General features: G+C 39.7%; 1 protein-coding gene across 4 annotated transcripts; it reads left to right on the top strand.

Moving 5' to 3' along the window:
- The first annotated feature begins 253 nt into the window (after positions 1–253).
- On the top strand, positions 254–27,405 carry CDC42EP3 (CDC42 effector protein 3). Of its 4 annotated transcripts, none has more exons than XM_064648563.1 (3): positions 254–541; positions 5,042–5,157; positions 25,289–27,405. In XM_064648563.1, the coding sequence occupies exon 3, from the start codon at positions 25,577–25,579 to the stop codon at positions 26,342–26,344; it is 768 nt and encodes a 255-aa protein (XP_064504633.1). In that variant the 5' UTR covers positions 254–541; positions 5,042–5,157; positions 25,289–25,576; the 3' UTR covers positions 26,345–27,405. The 4 variants fall into 4 exon arrangements, with proteins under 4 accessions (XP_064504633.1, XP_064504630.1, XP_064504631.1 ...); XM_064648561.1 differs by lacking the exon at positions 254–541 and adding an exon at positions 893–1,063; XM_064648560.1 differs by lacking the exon at positions 5,042–5,157.
- The last annotated feature ends 331 nt before the right edge of the window (positions 27,406–27,736 follow it).

Genomic DNA, 27,736 nt, shown 5'->3' with positions numbered 1-27,736 from the left:
TGTGTTGAGTACCTGCCAACAGAAACCTTTGGAAGGATGTCACTGGGAGAAGTGAAACAATAGCGGGGTCTCTATTTGGATTAAGCAGGGAACTTGTAAAAAATTCAACATCAGCGCAGTATTTATGGGCTTCCTAGTCAGTAACCTGCTGGACTGCCAACAGCTATTTTGAGCCCTTTCCCGTTCTGGGCAAGGCAGTTTCACTTGTATAAAACAGATGGGCAGGTGCCCTTAAATCTTTCACTGCAGGGCGCTTGGCCGCGGCGGGTCCCTCGGAGCCGGTGCTGGATGCTCCGCACCCCGCTCAGCACCGACGCTCCGCCGCCCCGCTCCGGCCCCGCCGCTGGGCGGGGGGAGACGCCCCTGCGCCTCCCCAGCTCTCGCAGCGTTTGCCGTTTACCTGCAAATCGCAGACTGCGGAGTCGTGGAAGCCCAAGCGCTCCCTAACAACGCGTAAATAATGGAGGACAGGCAGGATGAATGAGCGTAGCGGGCGGAGACCGGGCTGAGCCTCACCCCGAAGGATCGGGGCGTCGAGGAGGTGAGGGGGAAGAAGGCTGAGGCGGAAAATCATCAGCTTTTAAGCACACCTCCGAGATGACCGTGCTCGGGGGACGGGGGCTGCCCACCCGAGGGCTTCAGCAGGACGCTGCTGGGGTGTAGGGAAGGTATCCCGCCGCCACCTCGGCAACGAGCTCAAAAAAAGAAAAAAAAAAGGGGGGGGGCGGGAAGGCAAAACCCCTTTATTGTTATTGTGGTTGTTCCTGGCCTCCCTGCCCGCCTCCCAGGCGGCGCTCCGCGGTGCCAGGATTTCCCTGCAGCCCGCCCTCCCCGCCCGCAGCGCCGGCGGCAGCGCCGCCTCCCCGCGGCCCCGCTCGCCGCCCGCGGCCCCGCGCCCGCCCCCGGGACACGGGGCGCCGCCGCCCGCGCACTGACAGGCGCTCGCAGGTGCCGCGCTCGCCCCGAGTCGCGGAGGGGCGGCCCCGCTGCCCTCCTGGCTCCGCACCGGCGGGAGGGAGGTAGCCTGGGAGGGAGGAGCGGCGGGGGAGCCGCCGGCAGCGCCGTAAGTTGGGGAGCGGGGCGCGGGGCGGGAGGGCCGCCGGGCCGGGCTGCGCCTCCGAACCCCGGCGCTGCCCCTCTTGCCCCGGGGAGCGGCGGCGGAGCCGCAGCGCCAGCTCAGGGGCTGGGAGGGGGGGGACGCGTTTTGGGGTGGGTAGGAGAGTATCCATTAATGATCGTGTTTGGCTGCTCGTGGGGTTCATGCCCGAGATGTCGCGAAGATCTCTCAGGGTGTTTCTACATCACTGAAATTCCGAGCTGAAATTCGCTCCTACAATTGGTTTAAACTTCCTTCTCAGTGTATTTTGGCATACCCGATTTTATGTCCTCACCTTGGAGGCAGAAGGCATACCTAGCGTACATCCCCCTGAAACAGCCTGCGGTTTTTTTTGTGAGGGATGTCCCCTTTTTCCCCTGCCGCACCTTCCTGCCCAAGAATAACCGTGCGCTTGAGCGCGCCGCCACTGCATGCCCGGCTGGGGCTTGGGCTGGACCGGGACCCACTTGGAGCAAGTCAGTGGCCCGGTTTGATGCTGGTTGTGGAGCAAAAGGTTCAAATCGTGAACTCAAGAAGAATTTGCGTTGGGTTGCTGATGAAGAAATGCGGGATGTAGATTAATAAGAAGGACTTGATTTATTTTCAGTTGAAATTTAAGAGACCAAAATAGAGGAAGCAATTAATTTAGGACTTGCGTCACTGTAGATTGTTGTTATGTTTTAAAATAGGAAGAGATTTTATTATGAAATGCATAATGCAACAAATATGATCCTGATCTCTTACTTTCCTTTGAAAAATAATTGGGGGAGGGAGACAAAGAATGTTCCCGCAAATGAAATTCCTCACTCATAGACCATTATTTTCAGTTACAAATATATTGTAAGGATGTAACATTGTTCAGCAAAATGTAGAGGAAAAAAATCAGAAGGTTTAAGGTATGAAAATCTAAAGCTGAAAAATTCCTTAGATACACACTACTAGAAATCTTATAATCCATGTGCCATGGCTCAGATGTTTAGAGGAATGACAGAGATACCAAAAAAGGCATCATGATACTCAGTGCAATTCTAGGAGCTGAATTTTCTCCTTCCCTACAGAAAAGGAAAGTGCATTTCTGGAAGCAAGAAGTGACAGATGTGGCATCTCAGCAGCTGGCTAAACATAAAAGCATGTATCAGCAGGTGATTACTGTTGGAAGGATTTATTTTTAAAGTGAAAGGCTTGAGCCTATTTTAGCATTAGCTTTAAGATCTACTTGAGCTCTATGGCATATTAAAAATAGCCTTTCAGCAGAAACATTAAGAAAAGTAAGAGAAAACTCATATGTTCAAGACACTCCTTGCTTTGAACATTTGTTTTGTATTACAGCATACAGAGGAGAGGAACTGAGCAGGTTCTTCGGTGGTAGGATAGTACTGAAGGGAATGATTTTTCCTGGCTTCAGCATAAGCCAGCGGTATCTGGGAAGGAAACAATGGGGCCTATCTTCTCCTTAGATTAAAGATAATCACAGTTACTGTGCTCTTGTGCATCCACAGAGGTAAAAATCTGACTGCAGAAACTACCTCAGTGGTTCTGCTTCTCTTCTGTGATTGGTAAAGCCAGCCAGGATCACCAGGAGGTGGCCTGGGTGAATTTTAGAAAGGAAAGAGATGGATATCACCCTAAGAGGCAGCTCAGAGCCACTCTTTCCCTGAGGCAATGTGGCTCTGCACCATCCCTATTTAAATGCTGTGGCTAAATGTCACATTGACTTCAAAGAGGCGTCTAAAACTGTTCCAAACCACTTATATCAGCTTTACAGTAACCAAGAGAAGCCACTGTTCATGGCAAAACATGTTTTGCTCTCAGCTTTTCGTAATTGGGTATGGTGCTTTGGTTTATAGCTTCTAAGCTAGGTGGCTCCTTATAGAAGAAATTCTGGTCCTCTGCCCAAGTCTTGAGAAATAGTTTGGGGCAGGAAAGGGAACTCAGATTTAAAAACAAATTTCCCTTTGCCATGCAGAATTTGCCACCAAGTTCTTCACTTCTTGTCAGTGAGGCTGTGTCCCAGGGGCTCAGCAATGCTCTCGGACCAGTTCTTCCTCCCATTCCTCACCCTAGTTGGCAGAATTGCTGTGGATTGGGTCACCTGGTGCCTGTTTGGCCTTTGATAATCATGCAAAACATCAAAAACAGGCTTGCACCCTCCTGCATGCAGATGTTACTGTTTTGGTGACAAACAATCAAGCAAAAGCATAATTTCTTTCCTCTTAAAATGATCAAGCCAGAGTAAATGTATTTTCTCAAGATCTTCACCATTTTGTGGAGAGCTGGCTACCTCTTCTTCCCCCAGTGGTAAAACTGAACCAATTGAGTGGTCTGTACCTAATAGCCATGGTATCCCCATGGGTAGAGCACTTACAGGAATGGCAGTATATCCTGTGTTTGTTAGTTTGTGTGATAGCAAGATGAATTTCCCTAATAAACTCAAGCCTGAACTTAAATGAGGATGTGGGAAGAATTGTGTTCAGACTGTTTTTAAATGATTTCCTCTCACTACAAAGCAGATCAGTTGCTAGCCAGGGAAAGCAGCTGGCTGGTGCTGAGGGAGGTGTCTGGGTAGAGCAGTGAGAGCGGATTTGAAGCACCACGTACAGAGCACAGGCTTTTGCAGGATGGCAGAATGAGTACAAGCTCAGGTAAACCTCGTGATGAAGAGACATACCTTTAGTGCTGCGTTAAAATAAGAAAGATTTCTGGATGACATTCATGCAGATAAGCATTACCTACAGTATTTTACAATGTTATGCATTTACCTTCATAAGGTTATTGAGCAAAGATACTGATGCAGCTGGGAAGGTGACTCTAAACAGGAGCAGCTGGACCTGGCTGACAAGAAGACTAGCTTCCTCATAGTTCAAGGGTTAAATCAAGACCAGTAAAGCTTCAGAAAACACACTGCCAAGATATAACGAGATGATTACAAATGGATGGAGTTGGCCAGGGTGATGAGATATATTTATACCTTTACTTAGGTTTCATTGACATTTATGGAATAAATAGTCAAGTATAGAAACAAACGTTCGTCTTATGGTATTGCCACTAGTTAAGTCCGCCAGAGTGCAGCTAGTAAGCAACTGAGATTTTTCATTAGAGAGGCTAGGGAACTGCTGAATGTGTTTGGTTCCTTTTTGTGTTGTGTTTTTGTTTTTTAAAGAGGGGAGATAAGCCATTTGCAGGCCATTTACGGGCTAAACCTACAGTCAAGTAGCACTTTTTAGTACCCGAAGATCTGAAAATGTGAAAGTGTTTTTTAAGTACTCAAACTAAATTATATCTTCATGATCTTTGTAGCTTTTTATGCAGGACCATTTCGCTGAAATGTATATTTAGAACAAGTAATTTGAATTACTGTTATACTTACCTTTGAAATCATGAAAGTTGCGCAATACTCTTAAAACTTGACTGGTATCACTTGAATGCCAGGGAGCCACATTAAGGGTTTCTACCCCCGCTGTGGGTGGTACAACAACATACAACTTAACTATGCAAATGTTGTGTTCATACTGTTTACTTACACTGAATAATAGAAGAAAGCTCACCAAGTCTGATACACTGCTTTGATTTCTATCATAAAGGTCAACGGGGGACAAGTCAGATAAGAAATTAAATGGACTGATACATTGAGTTACTGTGCTGGGGCTCATTCTGAATGAGCTAAGTGAACTTTTCTGTGGTTACCTGTAAACAGCAATTGACCTTCTGTAGAGATACAAGAGCTGATGACAAGCTGAAACTAGGTATGACTTGCTTAGTCAAGTCTGCAAGCTTGTTTAGATGCATTTAGATGGCAATTAATTTTTTCAAGTCATCTGTAGAGAACTTTCTAAAAATAAATACTACTTCATGTCTTTGCCTAAAAGACCTAAAATAGTATTTTTTTTTTCCTGTCTCTTTGAAATACCAGATGTTTCAAGTCCCTTTCTCACTGTTTTGCTGTAGGAATTTTGTATGCATCTGAAGATTTGTGTTGTGCCTTAAACAGAGGAAACAGGTGTTGAGTCTTCATTCCACGCGGGGTTCTTCCTATTAGAATATTAGACACTACTATAAAAATAGTAAGTAAAAGCAAATTATTAGTCTGAAATTTCATTTTTTTCGAGTTGACTTAAGTCTGTACACTATAACGTTTAAGTCAAGCAAACCAAAAACCCTAAAACCTGTTATGCTGGAAAAAGCAAGTATTCGTAAGTTGGAAAAAGCCTGCAGAAAATGGTGATACATATATAAGTGCATTATGGTCATTCTGGTTATTTCTCATAGCCCTCTTGCCTTAAACAGTATGTGGGGTGAATGAGGTGAGAAGTAGCAAAAAGAGAGGATCTGTTCGAAATTCTGGGCTAAAGCTGAAGGTCTTGCTCTGTCATAGTCCTTTTGGGTGGTGCAGATGGTCAAAGAACCAAAGAATGATTGGACAAGTAATGTAATATAGTCTTGGGATTTTCTTACTTTGCGTTCTGTGACTTTGTAACTTCAGTGCTCTACATACGATATTTCTAATTATGGGGTTCATAATTCTCAGTGATACTCTGCAAAGAAGATCAAAGGTGCTTTGCTGCTACCACAGTCAGCATCTATGAAGCATTTCTCCTAAGTGGTTGTGAAACCAGCTTTCTAACCAGCAGAGTTCTCAGTCATCATCTTCACTAGGAGAAACCGTGATACCTGTAAACGCATGAGTAATAAGTCTCTAGCGAAGAAGAGGCGCATGGATCTTGTTGTCTCGATAAACACTTTCTCTGTTCTATTCTATTAAAGCTCCTTATTGACTTTTAAGAAGGTGACTTTCTCAAGCCATATGACTGGGTCAGTTCCTGTGTAGTAGACAAGATTTTTTTGTGTGTTTGTTTTTTCTAGCACTTAAATGATGGACTAGTTACCCAAGTGATGTACAGGAACGTAATGCCAGTGTTGCTGGGGATTTTTGCCCCACATTTATGTTCTTGCTCTTTTATTTTTTCCCATATTTCATTTATATCGTCAAGAAGTCATTCAAAAAGATTTTAAATTTTACAAAAAATTAATACTTTAGTAATTTAGAACCTTAAAAAAATCCTTATGATACCAGAACAATTTTTTGTATATTCTTTGTTGTAATACTTCCTAAATCTAACCTTTTTAAATTGTATTAATCGAGATATTGTGATAAGAAACAAGTTCCATTCTTTATTCCTTCTTATGTGTATCTTCAATCCTACTTAAGTAAAGCCTAAATGTATCTCTTTCATGAAGGTCTATGTATTTTTTAGAAACCTCTAACTTTACCTTTTTGCCTCAGTTAATATGATTCATTGTATATTTTGATTTAGTTTGACTTTAATTCTGTTTATTCGTGAGATTGGGTAAATTAGATCCGCAGGCAAAGATTAGTCCAAAATGTGGTAGAGTTTAAGATGAATGTTTTGGTTTGCTTTTTCTCTCCCCTTTGCCATGCTTGAGATGCACACCATAAATATGCTGTCTTCTGTGTGACAACTACCATTTAGAAACAGCATCTTGTTCAGGCACTCTTGCCGCTGCTTTTAATGATTAATTCTCTAGGGGAATGGCCAATCAATTTAAATTTTTGGTCTTTTATTTTTGGATTATTTGATAAACTGTCTTTTGGGAACTAAAGCATAGTTTCAGTTTGGTTAAAATTTATTTCCAGAGAATGGTTAGGTCAGTCTTCTCAATATTCAGATTTCAAATGATAGCTTAATCAATTTGAATTTTATGAGCTCCCTGTCATTTGAAGCATTCATGTGACTCATTGGTTCTTAACCATGTTTCTGTAACCGCAAAGAATAAAAACAAAAGCGTCTCTGACACTAAAAGCTGCACATGCCACAGTGAGGGTGAAGGAAAAAGATGATGCAGATTCTGCCCTTTGTAGTTTGATGTAAAGGTCAGCCATGCTATTTCTCCCCAGCTCTGTGGTCCCTGCAAAGGCACTCTTCTTTTTTTACCTTTTCCATGACTTGTCTATATTCATTTGTAAGATGGTATGTGGTTATGTAGTGTTTCCCCTCTTTTAAGGAAGTGTGGCTGCTAGAAATAATATTATGGGTGAGCCCAATTTAAGGCTTGAACAGCAGGAGAGCTAGATGATAAGTGAAAGAGGGACAAGGAAAGAACAGTGCCATTGATTTTCCTGCATGTCAAATGCAGCTCACATGTTTCTGCTCCAGATACGAAAGATCACTGCTCTTCATCAAGTTTAAGCTGATTCTTTGCTTGCTTGTGGCTCCTCTATTAGATGACCTTGGAATAATAACCATGGTTCATAAGATGATAAGATGTAGTGCATCTGGGGATCTCTTCTGCTTGGATGTTTAAAAAGCAGATGGGAATATGGAAGTGAAGAATGGAATAGCATGTTCATGCATGGGTTGCAAATATGGCATACAGAATTGTACTTTACTGCAGTCCAAAGAGTTGGAATGGGAAGGTGAAATAGGAGGGAGGTGATGCTCATTCCAATAACAATTCTGTTGTAAAGCTAAATATCCCCAAAAGATGCAACAAATGAAGAACTGTCTTCTGTGAGATTTTGTAGTTGTCATTTTATGTCTGCATAATTCTTAATATACCAGATACCTGTCTTGTGATTAGGGCTTTGGTGCTACAGAAATACAGATTTATAGTAATACATTGCTCAATTTGATCATCTTGCCTGGAAGGCAACTGTAGCATCTAGTTGGTTTGATGAAAATCTTAAATGAGAAGGTTGGATTGTTACTGTTATCATATCTGTCTAACTTGTTTCTTATTAATAATATGCAAAGTAATCAGTGGTACAGAGAAGTCGTACAGCCTGAATAGAGAATCTGTTGTTAGGAACAAGATAGTGGACTGAGCAGACCAGTAATTTGTATGGCAGCTGCTCTGTTCTGTATGTCCCTTCCCCACTTGCATGGTATGATTTTAGTGGAGAGGGAGGCTATCTTCTTGTGGTTTTACCTCTGTGTACCTTCAGGCATGATGAATACCCATCTCAGCCTCCAGAGTCTTTTAGATAAGATCCCCTGAGGTCAACAGCAAAGACAACAAAGTAATCCATTTTAAGACAGTGGGCTGTACAGCTCTCTTAAAAATACATACTTCTAGTCCTGAAGAAGAAGAGTTACAATAGCAAGAATCCAAGAAGGTTATGAATCTGTAGGAGTTCCTAAAGGAGTGAGGACAAAAATAAAACCTAGTTCTTGAAACAGACAATCAAGCGATTTATGCTGTGGACAGTTTTCAGGTTTTTGTCTGAGAATTAATTTCACTTTTAGTTGGAGTAGTTCTTTTACCTCGAGACTGCAACCATGCCTCTACTTTGGCAGAGGAATATACATTGTAAATAAGATATTTTGTGACATGGTATAATATTTGGATTACTGAAATATGCACTGACAGGTGTATAGGAGGAAGAGACAGGAGTAGCATCTAATGAAGCAGCAACAGAAAAGTTGGAAGCTTTTTGACACTGCCTTTGGTATGAGTAATATATCCATTCAAGTGTAAATCTTTTAAGTGTATTCAGGTAATCTCTGAAAATACAAATATATAATCTGCAAGGAAAGAAGCAGGCTTCAATGCCCAAATGAATAATCTAAACATGAAAATAACTCCTATTGCTAAATTCCTGCTAATTTTCAGGCATCAAACCTGCTTACATGTCTTTGTTCATTGCATCTACCCTTCCCCACTTCCACTGTTTTCCGTCTCCTGGTTCCGCATTCCTAGTTTTCATGCAAAGGTTCTGTCCTTCCTCTGAAATTAGGTTGATGGTTATTCCCACCTGTTGAGTTGTTTGTGGGGGTAGAGCAATGTAAGTTATAGGGGTGGTATTTTTAATAGAGAGGATTTTTGAAATGTCTAGGTGGCAGACACCACCAGAGTCCTGTAACAATGATATAGTTTAACATCTTAAAATTGCCTGTCTTGGTGATTCGCAGTGACAGGAGAAGACATGTTCCCAGGTACAACTTTTAAGGTCAGGACTAGCTTTAAAAGTACAGAAGTGCTGGAACTTGTTAACAATGCTGCAGATTTTGGTGGGTGGTGTATCCATAGGAGTAAAGGGCATTATGGTAAAGCAGGGGAGTAGGAATACATAATTTAATTCTGTATTGTCTTGTTAGAGAAACAGTTTAAAAACTTTGGTTAAAATTCTTCCACCTCTTTCTAATCCTCATAATAAGCAAACAGATTGCTGCAGAATGAGGATAGTAAATGTTGGCTTGAATGGCAATGTCTGATATTTATAAACAACTCTGAAAATGAGCTTTAAAATAGAAGCTTTCAAGACATCTGAAGAGTAGGTGGACATGTTAAAAAGGCATCATCTAAGAAACTGTGTATATTCTCTCTGTAATAAATCAGTGTGGTATCTGCGGAAGTAGGAGCAGGTGTCTGTCTATGTACATATGTGTGCATTAAAGATCCTCCACTGAAATGGTAACAGATGATTTTTCAGGTGCTCTGACTCGATGTTCTTTCATTCCATCTGGTGAGATAGCTGTAGTTTGTAGTTTTTGGATAAATATCCTGGAAGTACAAATGTGATCCCAAAGTCAAGTTTTACAGTAGTAACAATATATGGGAGATGTGGCTTGAAAAGAAATTACAGTTATATTGTCAAATTCAAGAACTATTTCAATTTCTCTTGGCTAAAAGTAAATGAAGCCACATGGAATTTTTTTCATTGTACTTTTCTTCAGAACCGAGTATCTGAAGTTGGACATGGACTCTGCTCGGTCATGCATCTGAGATAACCTTGTTAGAAAGCTGTACTTTAAAATGTTAAGTTTTTCCTGTTCATTTTGAATAGGCTAAGTCGTTGTGAAATGTGTGCCCTTCTGCTTGCATGTCAGAGGAGAAACAGCTTTTGAAGTTTCCAGATCTCAAACTGTTCATGGCAGTTTCACAGGAAAGAATTTATTTGGTTCTCCATGCAGGATTTGAAGTAGTGTCAAACACAGATATCTGCTTTTTTTGTCTTTTATTTCTATTTTGTGCTGAAAGATGAGAACTTTACAAACACAGCATTTTGGATGAGAACTCCATTTTATAACTTCCAGGAGATTTGCCCTTTCAACCTTCATAATCATGTTGATGGCCAAGAAAACACAATCTGTGGACAGAAAGGCTCTAAAAATTTAGTATGCCTTTCCCTAGATAAAAATGCTTTTCATTTAATTTTTAAAAGAAATGCCATGAATTTAGGGGAAAATACTTCATATCTTGAATGATAAAAGCCAGAGCAGACTATTGGGAACTTGTCTATGACAAGCTATAGGCCTTTCCTGAGTTGTTACCCAGTTCTGTGTCAATATGATTCTTGGCTCTGCCACAGCTGTTTGAAGTAGATAATGGTCAGTTCTTTGAAAAAAAGAAAAAAAATAACAAAGATTCAAATAAATCGCTCTGTTCCTCTCATTTCCATTATCTACCTATTGATTTTTCTCTCCTGCCCCTGATCCTCAGTCTTCCAGTGCAGATCATCTTAGGGTGGTTTCTCCAACAGAAACGGATGAATTGAAAGCGAAGAGTTTAAGAGCATCCACTGGCAATGCAGGCTGCAAGTCCTGATGCCTATAGAAGAAAAAGCTACAACTTCTCTTTGTAACGTTAGTCTGGCTTGGGAGTGACAGTAACTTTTAGAGGACTCCAATGGGCAGAAACTCGTATGAAATCAGGCAAATTAAGCTGGTGTATAAGAAGTCATAATTGATCTGCTGTGAAATTCCATGACAGGGAAAAAAGAATTTTCTTTTAATTTTCAGTGGATGTACCGGGCAGAAAGAGGAGCTGTGTATATTGCAAGTTGTACAGACCTATCCTTCCACTGCTGATGGAGCAGTTTGTATCTCGTCATCTATTTTGTAAAGCGAGAGTTTTGATTCAGATCATCTGATTTGCAGTAGTTACAGCTTCCAGTAATTACACTGATTCAAATACTGCTGAAAGAGAGAAAGAGAAAAAAGATGTATACTAAGTGACTTTAAAGAAAATTCATCTTGATTGTTTTTAAAGCTATCAAAAAGTGGCTGATCAAGGAGAAAATGACTGTTTCCAGGTACAAAGCAAATGACAGAATTTCAGTGGAAAGCCCAAGAAGAATATTTTGGTATCTGGAAAAAACACTTAAGAAAATTTTCTGTATCTTCTGCATAAGAAAGGTCACTAGCAAGAATTATTAAGGGAGTTTAAATATTTATTAAGCTTAATCAAGTTCTAAAGCAGCACTCAGTTTGTCTGTTGGGTAGTAAGTCACTGGGGATGTAACAGTCCAAATGCAAGGCAGATTAACAGTCTCTCTGAATTTTTCAGGTATTCACAATTATTTGTTTTTAAAATTGAGATTTCACTTTAAGATGTAATGCTCTTTCAGCCCCTATTCGTACCTTAAGTGAAATTGCCTGCCTTGTTTCAGACAGTCTGAAACACTCACCTTGGGAGGCGTGAACTTAATCAGGAGCCATTAACCTGGGAACCTGGTGACTATAAAAAAGTTAACTGTTCTACTGCAAGATGCTAATGTGTTGTGTTTGGAGAGTTTTAGTTTACTGACTAGGTGCAGATTTTTTTTGTTTGTTTTCATTGTTGTTTGAGCTTTTTTTCTCTTCCCAATGCTAAATTGTCTTTGCCTTCTCACTTTTGTTCTCTAAAGTGAATGGGTTATGGTCTTTTCAGGAATGGGAAGAGTTTAACAGCAGTGTCTATGGCTGGATTTTTGTTTAAGAAGATATATATATGATTCGAATTATTGTAGGATAAACTGTATTTAATACTCTGTGTTGTAAGAGAACTTAAACCAACAATATTAAAATCCCATTTTCCTCAAGTATGTGGTTTAACTTAAGAAGCCTATGACTGTAGCTATAGGGGTGTTGATGAACTACTTCTAACATTGATCTTTGTAGCTGTTGGTGAACAATTTAATAATTTCCTCTAGTAAGGATTTCCTTGGGCTCTGAGGAAGGAGCCCAATTATGCTGCCCCGCTGCTTCTGCAGCCAGAAGGAGCATACCTCTGGTGAACCCAGAGGGAAAGAAGGAATGCCAGTTTGGTAATATCTTCCTTCTAGGAGTTACTGTACATGTCTTTTACTGGGACTGTGTTTCGAAGTGTTTTGATTATGATATTTCTATTCCTTCCCATGTGAGCTATATCCAGAGAGTCTATGGAACAGGCCCTATATTATCCATTAATTTCTTAGGGTCCAGTACTGAAGCAGCAACACTGAGATGCTGATGCCCTCCTCGGATGCAAGTTCCCTATTAAATTTCTGAAGTGTACTGTCTCTGTGCTCTTCTGTAATTCAGGGAGGTAAAGTTTGTTGCTTCCCTGTGTTTCTGCAAAGGCTATCTCTGTAAAACAGTACAGACTTTTACAAGAGAAGAGAGCCCCACACTGTGCCTTGAGTTAATGCAATCCTGATGCATTGTTACAGTGTTATATGTTATGGGTTTTTTTCAGGATATGGTTTGCACTCAGGACAAGGAAAATGACCTTGATTTCTGTTCCTTTGTCTACACTAAGAAAATCAGGAATACCTGGCCACTTACTTCTGTGGCTTGGATTCTGACCATCTTTACAGTGGTTTTGTTTTCTGAGTTGGTATTTGGTGGGGGTTTTTTGTTGTTGCTGTAGTAGTGTTTTATTTCCCTAGCTGTTATTTTCCCCCTGCCCCCCAAGTGTTTGAGCAGAATTTTTTGACACTGTAAGTGTCTGTCCTGGGCTCTACAACATGTCATCTTTTCTTAAATTTTTGAAGGATGGTAAACCACACTAAGCTCCCATGTCTTGAATTCTAATGGCAAGAGCCATTAGAAATTTGCTTTAAATAGCCTGTAGTAAAGGTAGAATTTCATCTTACCTACTTATTAAAGGATTAAATAAATAAACATGCCCTTTACTTAGGAAAGTAGGTCCCTGAATTATGTTTTTATTTTTCTGCCTAACCCCCACTGCTTTCCATACCAGTTGTATGAATTGGTGTGTGAAAGACTTGCAGCATGTGGTAACGGCTCGTTCTTGGTCAATAGGAGGTGCATCCATGCCCAAAGGGATCACTTGCACCTCATTTCTGTGCTGTTAAGAGTTGTATAAACAAAACATGTGACAACCAAACAGAGCTATACCAGTCTAGCAGTGTCACAACGCAATATAAGGCCTTGGTATAGTATGCTCTGTTTCAAAACCAGCTTCTCTCAACTCTGAAGTAATTACTGCAGCCTGGATAAAGCATCGGCTCAATATATTTACTGAGTTGGTTTAGCCAGACCTAAACATAACTTTTGCCTTGTACAACAGATTGATTCTCCTACCTGTCCCTCAGTATTCAGTATCATGTGAGGAGCGAAATGTCTGAGATTACTAAAAGGTAAGCTAAGGTATTAATAAAATGCCTAGTGGTTGTTAAATTTGGATTGAATTTGGCTGTCAGGCACCTGGCATAGGTCTCCTCAGTATCCTGAAAGTGGAATGCCACTGCTGACCAGTCTTAATTTTATAGACAATGGTTTTGGCAATGGATTATGTATTTAATGGTCAACTTCAGGATCTCTCTGCCTTTTGATCTCCCTTGTTGGGAGCGGCTGGTACTGAAGAACACGTTTAGCAGTTACTTGGCCTTTATAAAAGAGAGTGAAAGGGACCTGCAAATGTAGGGCTCTCTTTCTGAGGTAGGAGGGAGGGAAAGGAATTGTCTTGTTGAACTAGATGATCTTAAAGGTCTTTTCTGATGATTCTATCTGGGCCTGTGAGGGCTGCAGAGAGGTGCAGCTGGCTGTTGGCATCTTTGTTACCTAATGTCTAGCCTAGTTTCTGTTGCAATATATGATTAATTTTGAGGTTTCCATTAATGTGGGTTTTGGAACAAATTAAATGTGACCGAGATGCCAGCAAGGATCTGAAATTTGTTTTCTGCTGAAGAACTCTTTATACAAATGAACACCAATTTGCATCATTAAGCACACACTTCACTCAGGCTGCCTAACAGGATGGAACACTGAGATAGAAATTGCCTCTTGCAGTGCTTTTCTTATAAGGCGACAGCCACTTAAGCCCAGCTAGTGCTTTGGCCCATGTGTGGGTTCTTTTAAAGCCTTTCTGGGGAGGAGGTAGTTGTTTTATAGCAGTCTGAGTTGGGTGTGATCCTCTTCAAAAGGTCTTTGTATCTTGTATTTCTTTAGATACTAACTAACTCTTGGATATTCGCCTCTCCCTAGGCACCCCAAGGATTTACAGTGTTTTAGAGGTGCATGAGAGAGTTTGTTCGGTTAGGAGAATTCATCTTAAAAAGTTGTTAACTTGTTTCTCTCAACAAACGCAAGTTGTTGTTTTGGTTGGTGTTGTGCCACTGTGTTTGTCAGTGTCGATTTATACCAAGCTTTAAGTAGGATACTCTGCAATGAGTTTGTTTTCTGGTAGTTCGTAATCCTTTCAGGCTGGCTAACATTAACGAGAGGCAGCATTACTGTGGCTGGCTTTCTTTTGATCATGCACAGCCCTAGTCAGGAAATGGGTGAGGAGCGTGAGTCATGATTACATTACCCTAGTGTGACTGCCTACTAGGAGTTTTCTTTTTGCCGCCAATACGCTTTCCCTTGACACTACTTCTGAAAACAAAATGACCATTTTGGAGCACTTTGAAATATTGACCTTTGAACAGAGAGATTTATGTTCTCTTGCAGTTTCAAGGCAAAGTTCTAAGCAGGAGCCCCTGCAGAGTGCAGAGTGAAAACGAATGTCTGCAAAATGCTTTTCCAGAAATCTGCAAAGGACAGGACTTGACTTGCAGTACACTCGATCTGCTTGGGTTCGTTGGATACAACATGCTTCCCTGACCCATTTAATTATTCTGTCATGTTGCCTGCACATGCAAGCTCAAGGTCCAGTCTTGTCTTATACAGAGGCTGTCATCTCGCTCACCATTTGGCTTAAGCTGTGTCTTAGAGCTCTACTTATCTCTTGAAATATGGCTGCAGTAATGGGAAGATAGGTGCTGAGTACTGGCTGAGGTAGAACCCTGAGTGTTGAGAAGGTAGCTTTAGTGGGATTTGAGACAGCAGTATTTTGGACAGTTTAGTTAAATACAGGGATTTAGAATTTGAAAGAAATAACAGCTGCTAATCAGTAAACTAGCTTTAGCACTGAATTGCCACTGTGTCACTCTGAATGTTCAGATAGTACACTTCTGCACAAGTGCTGAGTATATTAATTTATTTCAGATTAAACTGATTAACTCTGTCAGGTTTTAGGAGCAGTATGTGAAATATGACTGCTGGCACAGAGAGTGAATGCACCCTGATACTACTTGATATATTGCAAGAAAAAAGAAGTCTGATCAGTTGAGTACAAGCAACTCAAGTTAACAGAACAGAAAGTCTGTGGCAGAGAGATCTCAGGAGGAAGTGGGGACCCCTGCACTGCTGTCCAGTGTGATGTGTCCCTGCCAGCTGGGGCATGTTGCAGGTGTCACTGACATGCTGCAGAGCAGCACCACATTATGACATGTCTTCCAGTTGTCGCTCATTCCTCCAGATACTTACCTCTGCTCAAACAGTGCTTTCAAATAGTGGAATTGTTTTGTTAGAAGTATAGTATAAACTCACAATGAAGATGTAATTTCTGGATTTTACCTTTTGTTTCATCTAAGGGTGTTAAACCAGTTACTTTAGTTGTATTAATAATCTGCTTGGAATTGGATATAGATAACCAAATTTTAGAAGCCTTATTTACTTCATGATTTTAGTCTCATTTCTTTAAAAGGGTATGAGTTGGACTAAAAAAGAAATTCAGTGAAGATTTTTGTAATCCACTGAGACATTTCCTTTCTTCCACCTACCCCAGCTCCTTTTTCTATATAATAAAACAAATAAGCCCTGTGTGACTTTATATTTTTCTGTAGCTTTATATGTCTACCTCATTGTTAGCCTTTGCACATAGAGGGCTCTCTGGCCTTCGAATTTGTTTTAAAACTAGTTTATTAGACACTTTAAGTGGTCAATACTTATTTAAAGTGAAACACTTTGAGAATTGAATAATAGACTGGTGATTATGATATTCCTATGTCACTTGTGTGTTTCAAGGAGATGATAAGGAATATTTGACTTAGAGATGAAGGGTATTTGAAAATTGGAGGTGGGGAGTTCAGGGTAGGGTTTTGATTGTTGGGGGATTTTTTTATTGGAATCTTGCAAGATCCTTTTATGTTAGATTGCCTTTCGTTAAGATGCTTTCCATAAAATAGTAATAATAACTATAGTTAGAAACACTTCATTTCAATATGACAGCAGTTTTGGGAACCCTAAGGCAGAAACAAGTGGAGCTACAAAGCCATTTTTGCATCAGAAGTGCATAAAACCTGGATATGAATCCATGGACACTTTTTCCTTGCAGAAGAGTTGGTTAAGGATTGCCCATCCCTTCTGCCAGAACTCCTTTTTTTTTTAAGAGTGATATTTCAAGAGTCAGCTGAGCTATCAAAATGACTTGGTGCAGCTGAAAGTAGCAATCTCACTCCTAGCCTTGTGATTTTACACCGCTTTCCTAGTTAGTTTTCACCCAGTTCTGTGTACTGAGCTGGCCTATGAGGGGTCAAGCATGTGCACACAGTAGGGGGGAAGGGGAGAATGCCTTTCTGGCAGCAACTCTCTTGAAGCACTGCCATCAGGCACTCTGCAGCTGTTGGTAAGCCTGTACTGTAAACTGAGTCAGTGGGGAGAACTGCTGCTGTGACCAGTTTGCAGTGTGGCTTGTAGGTCTGTCTGCCCGCAGAGGGTACAAGGAACTGCAGTGCAGAACCGGGAACCAGCAGCGAGGAGTGAGGAATCCGGAGTGGGAACTTCTTAAACCGGCTTTGAGAGCAGAGTTGGGCTGGGGAACTACACCTTCTGTGTTAAGAGAAAGCCATCTATGCTCACCTGCTCAGAATTACAAAGGATGTGTAGTGTGGATTTGTTAATCCACTTAAAGTGATCTGAGTGCTGGCTGACATCAAAAGGGGCAACACTGCCTTCTTCAGTCCATATCTTCCCAAGTTCTTCCACATGGCAATATCAGCACTTACATGAACATGCCTTGAGTTGTGTCAGGCAGCTGCTTTGGCTAAAAATGTTCCTTTCTTCTCTCTGAGCAGATGAGATTTCAACCAGAGCAGTCTTTTAGGTGGCACATAGGCTCAGGTTATAGGGTTTGGGGGTTTTTTGTCAAATTTCACAATGTTTTTCGCTATGGCCTAAGAAAATGGATGGGCAAGTTTTTAGGCCTGTCCGCCTTGTGGCTTATGAGTTCATGATTCCCAGCTATTTGCTCATCTGGTCTGTGACTTAGTAGGAGGAAATGTGTGACTGTGCTTCAGTGAACAGTCTGTCTGATGCAGCATAACCTCGCCTTCACTGGCTGCGTTAGGAGTTAACGTGCCAGACTTTGTACTGACATATACCTGTGTGTAAATCTGCATGGTTTTGAAAGCCAATGAACTATATGGTATTAAATCCATATATATGAATGTACCAGCCAACAAAGCTAAGAAGAAAGTAATAAAGAGGGACCTGTTTCGGTCTGTGGAGCTGAACAACAAAATACAGTGAGCTCATTAAATCCCTGTCTCTGGAGAAGAAAAGAAAAGAAAGAAAGGTTTTTATTGTTCTAGAAAAGATGCTAATATTTCAAAGCTCAAAGCAAGCTGCGACTGAAACCTGTTGGAAGGTGAAAAAAATTACTTGACTAAAAAAAAGGAATTATTTAAGATATTGTAGTGACTGGTCAAAAGCACAACTGCAAAAACAGACTCTATAAGGCATTTAATTTAATATTGCATCACAGCCAGATTTTTAAAATGTTAGTCCTCTGGAATGTCAACAAAGCATGTCTTAAAAACATTTAGAATCTTAGAATAAATGTGAGAAATAAGTCAGCATCAAAGAGGGATGCATTTCTACTGAAACAATCTTTTTATACTGCACTGAGCTGCATAATATTTTTATGAGCAGCCTGCTAATAAATACAAAATTATTGCAGTACAAATTTGCAAGTGGTGGACATTGGTGAAGAAATATATTGATGAGGAAGATGGAGAAAGCTCAACTGATTTATTGATTCACAGCCTGAGCACATTCACATAAAATGTTTTCTTTTTCTGAAGAATTGCAGTTTATTTGCTGGAGAACGATAGTTTGGAAAGCCTTTTTATTTTTTTCCTTTTTTTTTTTTTGTTTGTTTGTTTATTCTAGTTTTATGGGGGGATTTTTGTTGTTGTTCCTAAGGAATAGAGTCTTACTGGACAGTGTAATTTGAGCACTACCACTGGCTGTGCTGGCAAAATTTGTCAATTAGATTAATATATGTGTATATTCATCCTAAAAAAATGGAATGGGAATGCTGACTCTAAACGGATAAAATCTAAAGGATAACAAATTCTTCTTTGGCCATTCTAGTTTATTCTGCTTGGAGAACTTGTTATGCCAGCACAAGAAAGAATTCTGAAATGGTTGGTCATATAATGCTGCCCTGTATATACAGGAAAATTCCTGTTGTAAGATGGTGAGAATAAAAGCAGAAATATGATCTTGTTTATAAACAAAGCAGTGATGATGGAAGAAAGAAGTGATTTTTATCTTGTATATGCTGTTAGGGAGAAGGGTTTTGAAATCTTGTTACTAATTCTGATCTGCTCGGAAAAGGATGTTGGAAAATTGGAGGTGGTTCAAAAGAGAGGGAGGGAGAGATGTATCTGAAGGCTTAAAATTACTCCCCCACTATAACCACATGAGGAATTTCCCCTGTTCACTTCGATCAAAAAGGATGACTGAGAAACAACTTGGTTAGTATTCAAGTCCCTTAACAAGGCTGAAGGTTTCTGTTTGATAAAGGGCCTTTGTAATCTCACAGACTGATAAAGGACAAAACAATAACTGGAGATGGGGGCCAGTTGCTCAAATTAGACTTTTTTCTTCCTTTTTTTCCAAACCAGGTTGGCTTTCCTTTGTTTTGTTTTTTTTTTTTTTTTCTTACAAGCTAAAATGAAAATTCTTAAATAGATGAATTACTTAATTGATTTCAATATAATGTACAAGTACTTCAGTGGTTTAAAGTTAGTGGTCGTCTTCCGTGGTTAACATGATTTACTCCAGTTCAATCTATTTGAAAGTGTACTAGGCAGGGAAAAGCGACAAAAGTTAAAGGTATCAACAATTAAAAATCATTTCTGGAACTTGTTTTTTCTTTATTTGTGAATGTAGGTTTTAGGGGTGGGAAAAAGAGGAGGATACTGGAGAAATGGAAGATACCTGGGGAGAAAAACACTGTATGCACCCTATCCCTGTCTGTGCTTACACTTAATGGCAATTAACACTTCTTCAGGTGGACTGCTCACAGCTGGTATACTATTGTCTTTGATTTACATGGAAAAAAAGAGTTTTATAGCAAGGGAAATGAAAATGTATCCTTTCATGATTTTTCTTACAATTCACTTTCCCTTCCAAAGACAACTAATGAATTAGTCACTTTACATTTTTTTTTTTTTATTATTTCTCCCCAGCTGGTGTACCTCTGAGGTTGTCCAAGCCTTCCTTGTCATTCTTAAATGTATCTGTAGTACGGAGCATATTCACATTTTCTTACCCCTGAGCAGAATTTAAGCTGTTTCAAGTAGCTGTACCTTGGAGTATTTAGCCAGTAATAATCTGGAAGGATATATCGAATGGAACTCTGCAGGGCTATCTGCCATCTCTGCTACTACACAATATTTTCATGAATGAATGCAATGTATGCTTATTACATCCACAGATGATGCTAAACTAGTATGTTGCAGAGGTCAAGATTATATTTCCAAGTGATCCTGACCATTTGAAGTGTTTGAAGTTAGTAGAATGCAATGCAGTGAGTGCGAAGACTTTGCCCTTGTAGGGCATAACCAAGAAGAAGATACAGAATATCTAGCTAGACAACAGTTATTCACTAGAGCAGCTAGGTTTTTAGTGGACCACAAATGAAACATAAGCCAACGATATTGTGATGCTGAAAGTAAAATGCGGAGAAAGAGAGAAATTGAGGTGTCAGCTTGAAAGTTGTCTTTGCTTTTGAGCATATTTAAAGAAGAATTTGAGCTTAGGGGAGGAAGACCAGAAAAGGAGGTTCGGGTGAAGAAGCTCTCTGGGTTCCAGAAAACATGCCCTATGTTGAAAAAGTAAAATACTTGTGTTATTCAATCTGAAGAAGAAAAGGCTGAAAGGAGATGTAGAAGGCATAAAATAATTAATTGTATTAATCAGGACCCAGATTGGAGCAGGGGAGGCTTTAGGTGCATCTTCTTTGATGACTAACCTCTGTGAAGTAAATGAACATATGCAGTCTGCATGTACAGGGAATTTTAAGAGAAAGGTGGACAAACGTCTTCACAAGTAGCACAAGGCATCTGTATCTTTTCAGGACAATGGAGAAATTAATGAGCTGCATCCTCTTGACCTGTGCTTCTGTAGCTTTGGGAAAGATTTGGAATTATTTTTTCCTTAATTTTTTAAAAATGTGTATGATAACAGGATAAAATAGGTTAGATTTGATCTAGGAAAGTTGGGTGAACGCAGTTTGAGAGAACTGAAGTGCAATTAGCCTGATTGTTTTTATAGAATAATTAAAACTAGTTTTTATAAAGTAATTAAATCTGTAGCTTTAGTCAGGTGCAAATTCTTTGATGAAAGGAGAAGCAAAGAGCCAAGGACTTCTAATCTGATTGGGGAAGTTGACTTTAATACAGATGAATTCAAAGGGCCTCTTATAAACAATCTGGAGAGAGAAGAGTTACCACCTGATTTGGTTAAAGCTACTCAGAAGGTGGTGGCTCTATAAGCAGGGAGGTGATGGCCTGGTCTAGAAGTGGACAGACTTGTGATCTCATCTTCAGAGTCTGATAGTTGATATGGACACCTAAGTCCACAGGAACGTGAGAGGTAAGCCTTGTAGTAGTACATTATCTGCTGCTTTTCTTGTACCTGAGGACTTGGTTAGGCTGGGAGTTTGTGTTGCGGCATTCAGGAGTTGTGACTTCATGAGTTCAGGCCCCTGTTATAAAACCTGTAAAAACACATTTTACACTGATGTTGTTTCAGGCATAGTGAAAGTAACAGCGTTGACAAGGATGCTCTCAACAGTTCACATACTGAAAGCTACTGGTAGCTAAAGCCTAAAATGAAGGAAGCCCTAAAGCCTGATTCTTCTACACTTGCAGATACTTCAGCATGTAGGAAAGTTGCAGCAGTGTAGTTTGTATCTGTCTTTTGCTATGTTACTGCATTTTCATTTCGTTATTTAAATAATGTACAGACTGTTTTCTCCTACTGACTTGCTCCACAAGATAATTCAATGCTGTTTGAAATTATGCTTTGGAAAGGAGTTTCTCCAAAGTTCACGTGCCTCTAGTCAGTGATGTGTAAGGCAGAGCCCTTGCTAGGGATTGCCCTGTAGAAAGCCCATAGGCTTCCCAGCACAAACAGTTGCTTCTGGCTCTGCTCTGTGGAAATGTGATTTTCTTTCTGTCATTTCTTTGCTTAGGACACTGCTTAAGGATCTGGGTCTCTTAGGATTTGTGCACAAATAAAAGTCTGCACTTTGACCCTTATTTGTCTCTGGCTTTGCAAGCTTAGCTATTGAGATATTTGCTGATAGTCTGTCCTTTTAAAATGGACTGTGGAATAAACTAAGGCATCCATGGAAAGCGTTGAGCTGTGTAGAAGGTGATGATTGCTGAGTGGACAGAAGGAGGATTGAGAAGTACCTCTAAAAATATTAGTCTTTACTAAGTTACCAAGCAAAACACTTAAATGAGAGTGTGAAGTGATAGGAATGAAAATGAGAAAGTGTTATAGCCAAACTAAAACTTTAATTTTCACTGGCCTGAAATTTCTCTGGTTTGGCTCATGCTTGGATCTTGTTAGGAGAGGGATATCTTTTCAACCAGAAGAAAAATCCTTTCATGTTGTTTTCTCTTAAATTGAGGTCTTCCACCATAGGCTGGCAGTCCAGGATTGTAGACTTGGTTTTCTGGTAATTTCTTATTTAGCTTTCCAGTTTGGCTATATAATCAGTTACTGAGCTGAAATTAGTTAAAACAGAGACTCTTTTAGCAGTAAGATCAGAAAAAGGTCTCCTTTAAGACAAGACCAACTTTACTGTATGGCCTGGTATTAAGATTGCAGTGTGACCCGTCCCTTCTCTTAGCCCATGTGTACTTGTGATTCCATTAAATCTTGTTGAATGCAGGGAATGTGTTAAGGTTCCTGTAAAAATTTTGTTGACTAGTTTTGCAGGATTTGAGCTGGAGGCTTAGTCTTGTTAAGCTTTTCTTCATTTGCCAAAGTTTGATTTATATTTTTTTCCTTAATAAAAAGCCTACATATACTACATGTATATGTATTGATATAGGTTCTTCCTTATTTAGTTGTAAGTGAAATATGAATAACAATAGTATTTCAGCTAAGTGACTATTTCCGGATTTATAATATATTTCAATTGTTCGAAGTAGCTTAAAATCTGTACTTCTTTGGGCAGTAGTTGACAAAGAGGATAGGTATGCAGAAACAAAATACAGTTGCTGTGAAACCTATGTTATATTGTACGTGGAAAGCCTGTCCATTGAGGAGAGAACCCTTTTATTTACAGAGCGTAATTTGCAGATTTCCAATACAGTGGCTAGTGAAAACTGCAGCAAGGGTAGCCTTTGTCTTCAGCAGAGAAAACAATGCTTGCACTAAGCATATAATTGTGCAAGTTCCTGTCTTCAAATGCAAAACCTCTTGCACTGGCCAAATGGAAGGCAAGGCCTTCACAATTAAAGGGACTGCTGTATAGAGAGAGATTATAATTCTTGATAGTGGAGTCTCTTGCAGCATCCTCTGAGGTAGTGTGGTTTTACACTGCCCCTTACTGGGGCTCTCTTGTAGCGCAAGAACTAAAGGAGATCTGGATGCCCAAAAGTTTGCTCTACCTACAGAGTTTTGGCATTTTTTTCCTCCTAAAATATGAGCTAAATAAAATAAAGTGCTTTTCTTGTATGTCAGAATGGTCTATTAACACTAAAGTTATTTTACGCTTTATTTTTAATATTTCCTCATGTTCACATATTTCATTGTGCCTTCAGGGTTTCTTTAAATCTCCTTGTGGAGTTCAGTAATAATGGTATTTGATACACGTTCAAACTGGTGGAAGCCATGGAAGCTTTGAATGAACTAGGATTTGTCTTTCATTTTTAAACTAGTGACCAACAAGCATGACTTTGAACTGCATTGGTGCTACATTGCCATTCATTCCAAATTAAAACATCTGAAAGAATGAGGAATCAGAATGAGAGAGAATTTGGCCTGTTATTTCTGTGAAGTGAGATAGAGCTGAGTTCACTAGATAAACATAAAACAACCTCATAGTTTGTCTTTGCTTGATAATAGTTTTCTCTCTAGAGTTGAAGATATTTTGTTTAGCTAAATGGGTTGCTTGGGCAGAACAATTATAAGAGGGAGAAACAATGCAGTAAATTTTACAGTTTAAAACTCTGAGGTAACTGACTTGACTCATTAGTTCTGTTCCCTTAGAATGTGGCACAAGTAGTGATCTTAGGAGTTACTTTTGTATCTTGTAGTACTGACATGGAGTTAAGTTGGCGAAGTTTTGGAATGTAATGTGAATCTCCTAGTATTCTGTAAGCCCTAATGAAGTACCATTTTGTTGTGTAAAAGGAAGCTTTGAAGGGCTTCTAATTGATTGATGTGATCAATTATATTTTCAAAATTGATCTTAAAAGTATAAAATGCCCTCAGAAATTATTGAACATTGAGCTTATTTTGTATTTCAACTTTCATCTGTTTACATCTGATATATTTGGCGGGGGGGAGGGCTTTTCAGTGTTATATGAAGTGCAGTAGATATCTGGTGGGAATCAAAAAACCAAAACACTAACCTGGCTAGATTCCCAGCTCCCCTTGTGATGCACTGTAGGAACTAATTACTTGGGTTAAAGGATTTGTGAAAATGCTTAAGTACTTCTTGACAATCTGGGTGTATAACCATACAGTACTAAGTTTTTAAAACTGGTGATTGTTACTGGGCTTAATTTGATGAAGGGAAATATCTACCAGGGCATGGATAAAAGGCAGCAAAAGTAACTCTTGTTGCAGAGGGCCTCCCTTCACTTATTGTATAGAGCAGTCTTTCTGCAAGCTCCTTTACAGAGTGAGGATGGCAATGGACAAAGTGTGAGGGATTTGTAGCTGAGCATTCTGATGAGGAGGAGTGATCTGTGGTGCTTGGGCTTAATAGAGGAAAGTATAAAAATGGAGAAAAAATGCATTTATTCTGAGATTGCTCGGGGGTCAGGAACTGGTACTGTAAGGGAGAAATACACTGTTAAAGATTAATGAAGAGTGTTTTTCCATAACTTGCTGACCCAATAGCCTGTTAGCCCTTATTAGCTCTATCAGGTTTCTTGAAGACCACGTTCTAACAGGACAACATGGTTTGCAAACACTGTTTCTTTTGGTTGCACAGAGCAACTCTGAGACACTGGGGCCTCATGGCCTGCATAATTTGTGGGCTAGGCTATAACTGCTATGAAGCATTCATGTAGTCTAAAGATTGTAGTCGCAAGAATCAGTCTCTTCTAAGACATCTACATTTGGATGTTACTAATGAATTGTAAAGACCTGGACTAGCTCTTTTTTAAAGTACCTAAAACTGCCTGTTTAAAAGGACACAATTGTCAGAAATGCTGTTGGTGACAGTTTGTGAGAGTTCCAGCACTAAATGGGGGTATCTGAAGTTATCTGATTCAAGGGGGTCTACTCCATTTCCAAAATGGTTACCTGAATGACTCTGCCACTCTTCCTAGATCCAAAAAACCTAACATTGTTGAATGTTAAAAATGTGTTTCTGGATGTGCTCTCAAAGGCTAGCATTTTGAATGCCAGAATAAGGAGAAGATGAATTGTGCTCAGCAACTGTGTCTAAGAAACTCTGACTTCAAAAAAAGCTATGAAGTCAGAGAAAGGTTAGCTAGCTAGCCCATGTTAATCTAAACTCTTTTATCCTGCCTAATGAAGGGAAGCAACATCATAAAAGCTAATCCGCAGACTGGAACTGTCAGTACCATTACTAATTTCATGTTTTGCTAAAAAAAACACCTGAATGAATTAATGATAACTTGATTTTTTTTATCCCATGCAGGTTTCCTCAAGTTCTGGAAGCAGCAGGGGATTTGGTTGCTTACTGACCCTGAAACTTGTGCTCTACCTTGCAAAGAGCTGAAGTGGGAGATATTCACCTTCACATACTCTGCAGTTCTCTGTATTAGAAGAAAGAGCCTTTATGTGCAAAAGTCGTTCAAGATGATGATGTAACATTGATAAAGCTGAAGCTCTTCTGAGAAAAACTGACTTTCTAAGAGGCTTCTCCTTCCCCACCCTTCTTTTTTTTTTTTTTAAATAACTACTTCTCTCAGAGTCTACAACCAAGATGCCAGCCAAGACACCCATCTACTTGAAAGCTGCTAACAATAAGAAAGGGAAGAAATTCAAACTAAGGGATATCTTATCTCCTGATATGATCAGTCCACCACTTGGAGATTTTCGTCACACCATACACATTGGAAAAGAGGGACAACATGATGTTTTTGGAGACATCTCCTTTCTGCAGGGCAACTATGAGCTTTTGCCTGGAAATGAAGGTGAAACCAGAGTTAGCCAGTCTGGTCTCCACAATGAATTCTTAAGGGCAAACAGCACTTCTGAATCCATGTTTACAGAAACTCCATCACCAGTGCTCAAAAATGCTATTTCCCTTCCTGCCATTGGTGGTTCTCAAGCCCTTACTTTGCCCTTATTGTCACCAGTGACATTTAGTTCAAAGCAAGAATCCATCAGGTCATCAAGAAATCCTAGGCTTAGCTGTGAGCCAGTAATAGAAGAAAAATTGCAGGAGAAAAGTAAACAGATGGAGGATGGAGAAACATACAAAGATGACATATGGGAGCAAAATGGTTCTTCGTCGCATTTTACCAATAGTAGCGACAGTCACTCATCCAGTTTTTCTGAACGATGCACTGATTGGCAGACAGTTGATTTATTTGATGACAGTCGGCTTTCATGTGAACTAACCAAGACAAAGACTAAGTCAGAAGAATCCCTCTCAGATCTTGCAGGCTCTCTTCTCTCACTACAACTTGACTTGGGGCCTTCACTTTTGGATGAGGTCCTCAATGTAATGGACAAGAATAAATCTTAGAACTGGTACTCCCTTGCTTCTTTATAAAGAAAGAAACAAACAAAAAAGACCGTAGTTCAAAAGTAGATACTTAAAAAATCAGCTGTATTTGCAGTTGTTTGACGGGTTTTCTAAAAATATTCTTAAAATACTATTTTTTTACCTATTGTTTTTCATGATTTTTACTACAATAAATTCTCATATCAGGAAGGTGAATTTGAATAGACATTTTCAGCAAACATAAAATGTTTTGAAGTACCAGTATTAATGATCAGAAACTTAAGAAACAGAGTTTGAGGATGATACTGATTGTGACATTTGGTTAGTTCACTTCTACGGGCTTCTGAATATGGGAGAATCTCTAAGTGTCAGAAAGGAGACTGATATTAATTATTCACTTTTATAAATTATTACAACATCACTTTACGTGTAGGCCTCTTTCTAGAACCTTGTGTTTGAGGGTTTGATAGTGTTTTTCTTCATTTTCCATAGTACCATTTCTGTTATAAATTCACCATAACTACTTTCTTGGTCTTATACTACCATCTTATATTCAGATATGAACAGTTTGAAGGCTTTTTCAGCTTGGACACCTGGTCCAGAGTCTCAGCTGCTTTAAATGAGTATGCACAAATTTACACAAGCTGAGGCTTGGGCCTGACACTGTATATGAAATGATACGTTGTAAACAGTGACACATGCAAGATATTATGGTTAAATTATTTTAAAAGTTGATATATATTTTCTGTATGCATATTGGCTTTTTACTGCAGGGCCTACACATCCAGTATCTCATCAAAATAGTTGCTTGGCATTATTGGTGCTCTTCTGAAAAGTGTATATTTGTGTGTTTGAAAAGAAATATGTATTGATACTCCTGCTTTTTTCTTCATTTATTTCCACAACATGCTTAAACTTGCAGCTGATTATTTTAATTTTTGAAGAAGGCACTGGTTATTCACAATGCTTGTGATGTGTGCTGCAACAGCTAATGTTTTGGGAAATGTGGATCCTTCAATTACAGTACCTACATGGATTGCATAAATATCTTGTGCAATACAATAAAAAACCCTTTAAATTGCTATGTCTTTGTGATTCACTACATAGCTTCACCACAACACAAAGCTTTGTTTTCTGCTGTAATGAAACAGACTAGTTGCAGAAATACGAGACCAAGGGGCACATCAGTTCTACTGATGACTTCTCCAATTCAGTTTAGTTCCTCAGATTTCAAGGGCAAAGTCCAGGGAGAGTATATCTGTATATCCCAGACCCTCTGGTATATACACTGATTTTAAGCAACTGGAGATAGGAGAGTAATACTTTGGTCCCAGTGAAGTTAATGGCAGACTTCCAGCAGCTTTCACTAAAGTCTTTAGGTAAAATCTCAATGCAATTTGGAGACTGTTCTTT

This window comes from Pseudopipra pipra, chromosome 3 (genome assembly GCF_036250125.1).
Source record: "Pseudopipra pipra isolate bDixPip1 chromosome 3, bDixPip1.hap1, whole genome shotgun sequence".
Classification (NCBI taxonomy): domain Eukaryota; kingdom Metazoa; phylum Chordata; class Aves; order Passeriformes; family Pipridae; genus Pseudopipra; species Pseudopipra pipra.
Note: the sequence above shows the minus strand (reverse complement) of the source record. Positions and strands in the feature narration are given on the sequence as shown.